The sequence below is a fragment of the Coccinella septempunctata genome, chromosome 7 (assembly GCF_907165205.1).
Source record: "Coccinella septempunctata chromosome 7, icCocSept1.1, whole genome shotgun sequence".
Taxonomy (NCBI): domain Eukaryota; kingdom Metazoa; phylum Arthropoda; class Insecta; order Coleoptera; family Coccinellidae; genus Coccinella; species Coccinella septempunctata.
In genome coordinates this window covers 29,176,731-29,185,228 of record NC_058195.1, presented here as the reverse complement: position 1 = coordinate 29,185,228, position 8,498 = coordinate 29,176,731, and the positions used below count along the sequence as shown (strand labels likewise).

The 8,498-nt window shown below is 39.3% G+C and overlaps 1 protein-coding gene across 1 annotated transcript; it reads right to left on the bottom strand.

The window, feature by feature from the left end:
* Positions 1 to 3,819: 3,819 nt before the first annotated feature.
* On the bottom strand, positions 3,820 to 7,116 carry LOC123317711. The gene has a single exon (XM_044904319.1). It carries the CDS (start codon positions 7,114 to 7,116, stop codon positions 3,820 to 3,822), a length of 3,297 nt encoding a protein of 1,098 aa, XP_044760254.1.
* Positions 7,117 to 8,498: the final 1,382 nt, after the last annotated feature.

Below are 8,498 nucleotides of genomic sequence, written 5' to 3'. Positions count from 1 at the left end.
CTTTCCTCCCATGGTGGTTTATTCGATGGTTCCTTGATGTTCTTCGCCTGTTTTGCTGTGGTCTCCAAGATGAGGTTTGCAACTATTGCCGCACAGTGGACTTTATGACAGAGTTCTTCGAGTTCTTCTGATTCCTGAAGTGTACTTCTGAGAGCCGTGTCAATCGCTCTAATTGTACTCTTTGCTTCAGGGTTCAATTTGATTCGGCTGATGTACGGCCTACATTTCATTGGTATTCCTATCCATTTCAGGTTAGTCTCTTCGAAGAGAGCCTTTATCTCCGTGGCTGATTCATCCTGTTCCAATTCTGTCACCTTTTGTGTGTTGTTCTCGACCTCCTCTTGCCTTAACAGGCTATGACGCGGAGCGGTTGTCATTTCTCGAATGCTTCTTCGTATGTTCCTCATTCTGGATGTTGGTGAATGTGTCTGCGATTCTACTCTCATAGACTCCAGTTCATCAGGTGATAAGAGCTTTCTGGATTTTATGTTTTTTATCTGTGCTATCAGATGTTTCCCAGAGAATTCCTTGTCTGGATATAATTCCAGCCATTTTTCAGCCAGTTTAGCTGCATACTTCTTTGTGTTTTTCTCTCCTTCCGTCACTTGGAAATAAGCACTGATAAGACTCAGGTTCATGTCTCTGGTCCAGCGCTGCCTTCCCCGTCTAAGGGTTTGAGCGGGATCCGACAGTTCAGATTCAAGACCGGTAACTGCCGGCTCCAAGCTGTTTCCCTGCGTTATCCTGCTCGAGGTGCGTGGCCTTGTGGTGCCGGTTCGCGGAGTGGTGCCACTTGCTTCACCTTGTTCCGCTAGAGACTGTGCCAGTCTTCCCCCAAGAGCAGTCTCCACTCTGGGGGCGGTTTCCGAGGCTTCTGTTCCTTTGTCGAAAGCATTTCATATTCACAATGTGAGGGGTGCTAACCCTGCACATCGGATGACTGGGGTACGCGGGGTCGTCACTCCCCGATGACGTAAGGCCACCCCCTGCCAATGAGAGACTCTCATTGGAATTTTGCCCTGAAAAATAGTCGAAACACCCTTAATTTAAATCAATAATTTCACAAACGACTAGTATCCTATAACTTCAATTTATATATATATATATATATATATATATATATATATATATATATATAGTAAAATAGGTTAAGGGATGTCGACCGTTAATTGTATACTATATATATATATATATATATTTTTTTTTACGGTCGACCGTAAATTGTATACTATATATATATATATATATATATATATATTCAGCCGTGGAAAGAATATACCTACCTCGAAGAACGGGCGGACGTGGATTGAGCAGTCTTGAAGATACCTGTCAGAGAGAAGAGAGGAACATTATAGACTATTTTCGCAAGAGAAATAACCCTGTACACCAATGGGTGGCTACTTACCAGCAAACATCCAATAGAGCAGGAACATCGCCACCGGTAGAACCTGAAATGGAAAATAGGTTAGAAAGGCTAAAACAGAGCTGGCAGTCTAAATCACTTCATGGCAGATTCTATGCCAGCCTGCAACAGGAAGAAGTGGACAGAACAAAATCACATACTTACCTCATGCAAGGCTATTTATACCCACAAACCGAAGGAACATTAATGGCGATTCAAGACCAGGTAGTGCCAACTAGAGTGTACGCGAAACACATAATGAAATTGCAGGTTGACACAACTAAATGCCGCCTCTGCAACATTGCTGAAGAAACAATTCAGCATCTCTCTTCAGGATGCTCACAAATAGCTGGTACAAAATACCTGGCCCGGCATAACGATATGGGGAAGGTAGTGCACCAACTTATATGTCTCCGAGAAGAACTACTACCGCACTTCACCCCTCACCACTTGTATAGCCCACAGGCGGTACTAGAGAATGACCAAACGAAGATCTACTGGGACCTGACCGTGGTGACTGACAGGGGTGCGGAACACAACAGGCCAGACATGGTGGTGTGGAATAAGACCAAGAAAACCGCACATATCATCGATTTTTCGGTGCCCCTGGATAACAACTTGTCGAAGGCATATGGGGAGAAGATCACCAAATATAACGTCCTCGCTCGTCAGATCAGAGACATGTGGAAGTTGAAGTCGGTCACAATACTTCCCTTGATCATAAGCGCCAATGGGCTGGTCCACCGAAAAAGTTCCGCACATATAGAAGAACTTAACCTGCCTCCAAACACCATAGCATGGATGCAGAAGGCCGTAATACTGGGAACGGTTGGCATAATCCGACAGGTTATATATCCTTATTAGTAACTAGCAAGGTTGCCCTTGGCTCACGGGTCCGGGTAACCTGGTGAATCCCACAACTGTGTGAAATTAAAAAAAAAAAATATATATATATATATATATATATATATATATATATATATATATATATATATATATATATATATATATATATATATATATATATATATATATATATATATATATATATATATATATAGTATACAATTTACGGTCGACATCCCTTAACCTATTTTACTATATATATATATATATTTTTTTTTTTTTTTTTTTTTTTTAAATTTCACACAGTTGTGGGATTCACCAGGTTACCCGGACCCGTGAGCCAAGGGCAACCTTGCTAGTTACTAATATATATATATATATATATATATATATATATATATATAGCCGGATATTTGTTCCCCGAAACGGAAGGTAGAATGGTCGCAATACAAGATCAAGTGATCCCAACAAGATCTTACATAAAAAATATATCAGGGAGGAATATACCAACTGACAAATGCCGAAAATGCCTATATGCGACCGAGTCTGTGCAGCACATCACCTCATCCTGTCCCGTGCTGGCACCAACGGACTACACACAACGTCACAACGCTATGGCAAGGGTTTATCACCAGGCAATCGCCAAAAAATGTGGCCTAATACAAAAACTAAAAAAACCCTTCGAATACCTACCAGCCAGTATTCTAGAGAATAACAACTACAAGCTCTACTGGGATACATTCATCGACACCGATAGGCCCATAAAACATAATAGACCAGATATGGTGCTCTTTAACAACAAAGAAAGATCAGTCCAAATTCTAGACGTGACAATCCCGGCCGATGACAATCTATACAAGGCATACGTTGAGAAGACGACAAAATATCAGGATCTGGCCTTCGAGTTGAAAACCATACACAGCCTTAAAACAACAACAATAATGCCGCTGATAATCTCGACCAACGGGTTGGTCGAAAAACATTTGGTGGAGAATACCCTCAAATTAGGATTAGATGGGGACCTCATCAGCACAGCACAGAAGGAGGTCATACTCGCGAATGTGAGAACGGTCAGGAAATTTCTCACAACAATCTGACATGCCTTGGCAAAACAGTTTGCCCGGCACTAGGAACTGCCAACCCTTGAAGGTGATTTAAAAAAAAAAAAAAAAATATATATATATATATATATTCTTTTGAATGTCAGCAATACATTTTTAGTAATCAAACAATATAGCATATGTATGAGTTTTACCAAAGGTTAGTGTAACGGGGTACCATACAATTTAGAGTATGATATAGACTCCGAAACGTTACCACTTAAAATTATAATTTCAACGTTATTTATTTTCAGTTCATCGTCAGGCAACAATTTTTTCTAGTTAATTTGCTCCTGACAAATTAGTGCAAGAATTTACGAAGGAGCAAATCGTTGATTTCATTTTTAAATGATTTTGTTTCAGAGATTGGGAGTGAAAACCCTAAATAGTTTATTAATAACGTATTTTATGTTAACCCGGTCGCAGAAGAATCCAAAAAATCATCTTTAATAACGAACAGTTCATACAATCTCAAATGTCTATGCCGCAAGCATGTATTATTCGCAAATATGCAACAGCTGCAAACGCTTTTTTGCTGCTATCACAAAAGACATGCAATTCGATACTTTCAGCTACAGGAATTTTAAGGGAATAACACCGCGGAATCTTTAAACTGATCACTTTTTGTAGATCTGCTAGCCATAATAACCATGTTTTATATATGTCATCATCTATGAAGTCATCCCATCCAATGCCACTTCGCCAAATATCTTGGACCAAAATCCTGCCTCGAATTATGAAGTTCACAAGAAAACCGAGTGGATCAAAAACAGACATTATTATTCTCAGCACATGTCGTTTCGTAGGTCTCTCTCGATTCTGTTCAGGATGGAAATTCAACTTGAAAACGAGTTTATCTTCAGCTGAGCTCCATGACAGTCCTAGAACTCTTTGCAGAGACATCTCCATATCAAGGTTCAGATCTTTATTTAGATTTTCATCGAAGGACATCATTTTCATCAGTTCTTTTGAATTGGTAGTCCAATTCACCAATTCGAAACCCGCTTCAGATTGTGTTCTGCTTACTTCTGTTATAAGATTGTATGCTTCTAGAGGAGAATCAACACAGTCCAAATAATCATCAACATAATGACGTCTGGTTATTGCTTCTATTACTCTGTCCGATGTTCCAACTTGACGAGCATTGCAATTTTTTACATATTGGGCACAAGTGGGGGAGCACGTAGCACCAAATGTCATGACCTGCATCTGATATACATCACAATGTCGATTTGTTTCACCGTTTCTCCACAAAAACCGTTGAGAATCTTGGTCTATTTCTGTTATTCTGACTTGATGAAACATTTCTCGAATGTCACTAGAAAATGCAACTTTTCTTTCCCTGAATCTTATCAAAACTGCCACTAGAGATTGAAGGTAATCGGGACCAGCAAGAAGATTACTGTTCAAAAATATTCCATGAGATTTAGCTGCAGCGTCAAATACAAGTCGGAGTTTCTGGGGTTTATGTGGGTTGATTACACCAAAATGAGGAAGGTACCAAGTTCTTGCTCCTTCTTTCTTCGCTTCTTCTCCGGTCAGTTTGCGTGCATATCCTTTATCTATGTATTTCTGGATGTTATCGCAATATTTCTTTTTGAAGATATCATCTTTCAGCATCTGTTTTTCGACGCATAATAGTCTTCGATAGGCGACTGATTTACTTTCTGGTAATTTCATATCATCTTCTTTCCAAAGTAGTCCTATTTCGAATCTTTGCCCGATTCGATTTATGGTGCGTTTCATTACATCAACAGCTCTATCATTTTCTTTATCTCTTTTTGTTTGTGCTGAAGCCGAAACACCGAAGGCATCCAACGTGGATGATTTTTTCACTAACTTATGAAGCATTTCGTCTGAATAAGGATTGTCGCATACATGAAATTTTTCGTCGGAAAGATTATTGTCGCATATATGAAAAATATATTTTTCTTCTGTCCTGCCGGAAGTATTCCCATGAAGGATCCAGCCGAGGTGAGTCTTGGTTGCTATTGGTAGATGTTCAGGACCTTGGATGATCCGTCTAGGAAGAGTAAGTCTTATGTTATCCTGCCCTATAAGAATCATTGGCTGTTCACATATGTCCTCTAGCGGTATTCCATTCAAGAATGACAATTTTTGCCATTCTGAAGCTGAGACATGTTGTTTTGGTAGCGACAAATTTTTTACTGAGCGGACGTTTTTCATTGTAAATGTTTTGGCTTCCTCATAGTTTCCTGAAATTTTCAAATTAACACATATCGAATCTTCGTGTCGTGCTGTCATCTGGTTGGTCCATTGAACACATAACGGTTGGACTTCCCCGTGAATATTGAGATCTTCAAGAAGTGAATGGTCTATTAGGCTAACAGAAGATGCTTCATCACACAAGGCGACTGTATGTATTATTCTGCCATTACCAAAAATTTTGACATTTATCATTCTAAGCAGAACACTCCCACCATCTCTGGTAGTAAAGAGTGGTTCATAAGAGTTCACAGGACCTGCATTTTCTTGAGTTTCTTCGTTTGGAATCTTAGTGGTTTCATCTTCATGTAAGTATCGATGATGGAAACGTTTACAACCATTGACGCCACAAATTTTCTTCAACCGACACTTTACTGCCTGATGATTGTTTCTGAGGCAGGAAAAGCATAATTTATTCTTCGTTACAGTTTTCCACCTGGTTTCAATATCGTCAGCTACAATGTTTTCACATTTATTTGTTGTGTGTCCGTTACTGCTGCAGTACCCACAATTCATTGAGTTTCGTGATGTAGATATCATCAAAGTCTTCTCGATCTTCTTATTATAAAAATTTTGTGTTCTCGATGTATTTTTTGTGTCATATGACGTTCTGGGCGTTGTAACAAAACATGCGGCATTGGCTATTTGCATTAACCATAAGGCAAAATCTTCAAGATTAACGTCACCATTTTTCTTCAAAATTTCCTCGCCCCAACGAAGTTTCAACATATCAGGTAATTTCCGTAACATCATTTTCAAAACACTGGGATTCTGCAGATGGGCATCATAATTTAATGATTTTATCGTACTGACTAATGAGTTCACATAACTTGCGAATTGTATGATTTTTTCCATATCATTTTCGCGAATTGGATAGAAGGTTTTCAATTTATCCAGAATTGTATCAATAATTTGGTCCGGTCTACCAAATCTCATTTCAAGAGTCTTAATTACTTGCTCAATGTTTTCAGGACTGATCATCATACCAGCAACGGCTTGTTTTGCTTCTCCCCTCAGACATTTCTGTAATTTCATCATTGACTCTTCCTTTGTAAAGTCGCACATTGTGGATATCTTCCTGAAATGAGAGATGAATATCGGCCAGTCTTCTGATTTTCCATCAAATATTGGACATTCTCTTTCTATAGATTGTCGTGCAAAAAAAGCATCAGGTTTCACTTTTGTCGGCGCTGGATTAACAGTTCTCAAAACTACACTCAAGGCTTTGCAAAGTTTATCAACATCTGATTCAACCTTATTTTGAATAACAGGGTTCGGGTAATCATCAATTTGACTGGAATTTATAGCATTGACCCAGTCCGAAACAATCTGATTTTTGTCTAGCTCCTGATTGTGTATAGTTGTAGACACTGGAGGGTATTTTGAAGAGTGACCTTCTTCAACAGGATTACGAATTATATTTTCAGAATAAAAATTTGCATTCAACCTGCCTCGATTCGTCGATTTTGTCGCTGCTGAAGTTAATTCTGAACTTGTATCTACCATTTCTATGATTTCAGCTTCTTTCACTGCACTCTCCATCTCGATTAACTTCAACTTCATTTTTTCTTTCTTCATTTGCATTTCCATTTCCATCATTCTATTTTCTATTTCCATTTTTTGTTTTTCCGTTTCAAAGGCAAGTTTCTTCCTTTGGATATCACTTCTGGAATTTGAGTGTTTCGATTTCGTTGTATGAACGGAACTTGCTGTCTGGTGGGATGTCATGATGTCTTTCTCAAGGGTTTCTCTAACATCATTATCCTTCGCAAGCGCATTCATTCTTCCAAAACTCGTTGGCCACTCATAATTGGGATCAAGAGAACGCGTGCCGGCGTTTTCCCGTCGTTTCCTTCCATGGTTCAATTTCGTCTCAATCTTGTCCTGTTTACTGTCTTCCATAGGACTATTCTTAAAGCTCGAAGGACCAATGTTAAATACAAGAAACAAATCTGAATCAATGTTAAATACAAGGAATGTTTGAATTTCTAATTGACGTATGTCTCTTTATTTTTATTTTTTACAATCTGTCTAAAATAACTATCATAGCCCGCTCTCCTAGAAAAACCCCCTAGCAACTCAAATTATTTGAAAAAGAAGTATCTTGACGACGCGACGTAACAGGGAGGGTACCGATAAGATTATAATATGTGATGGCTGTAGTAGGCCTGTTCATGCCCTATGTTCGGAACTCTCTACTGCGGAATTGAAATTGTTTGAATCACAACCAAATACTAGAAGAAAAGTTAAATACTTATGCGCTGAGTGTGAGCAGGGCCTTCATCAGATTCCCAAGATATTAAAACTGATTAATGATCTGCAGGAGGAAATTCATGAGTTGAGGCAGATGAGGTCCGGAAGCACTGGGATGGATCAGGTGGATTCTGCACAGTCATTTCGGGCCGAAGAGAGGGTGATTTATGAGATGCTTGAGAGAACCGAACGTTCCAACAACTTCATTATACACGGCAGTACTGAGATGGGTAATACTAGAAGAGATCAAGTGCAAGAGGACACAATTCTGGTCTATTGAGAGAGTGTGAAGTACCTGAGCAAGCCATGACACCCATAAGGCTCGGTAAATTCGATAACACTAAGGAACAGCGCTCTCGCCCCATAAAAGTACGTTTATCATCGCCAGATATGGTTCTGCGCGTCTTAAGAAAATTTAAGAAGATTAAAGTCCAAGTTTCCTAATCTATCCATCTCCCCAGATAGGACGCCGCGACAAATGGCAGTGTTCAAGGCTGTAAGATCTGAACTTGATTGTCGCTCAGCTGCTGGTGAAACTCAACTCAGAATAAAACATATTAATGGAATTCCCACTGGGACTGTTTTGTCGGCGGGTGAACATGGTACTTCTACAGTAGGTATCTCTGTGTACTACCAGAATGCGAGGGGACTCAATACTAAATTGACTAGAT

Coding starts and splice junctions, on each gene's coding strand:
- LOC123317711 (XM_044904319.1), bottom strand. CDS start 7,116: ATGGAGAGTGCAGTGAAAGAAGCTGAAATCATAGAAATGGTAGATACA.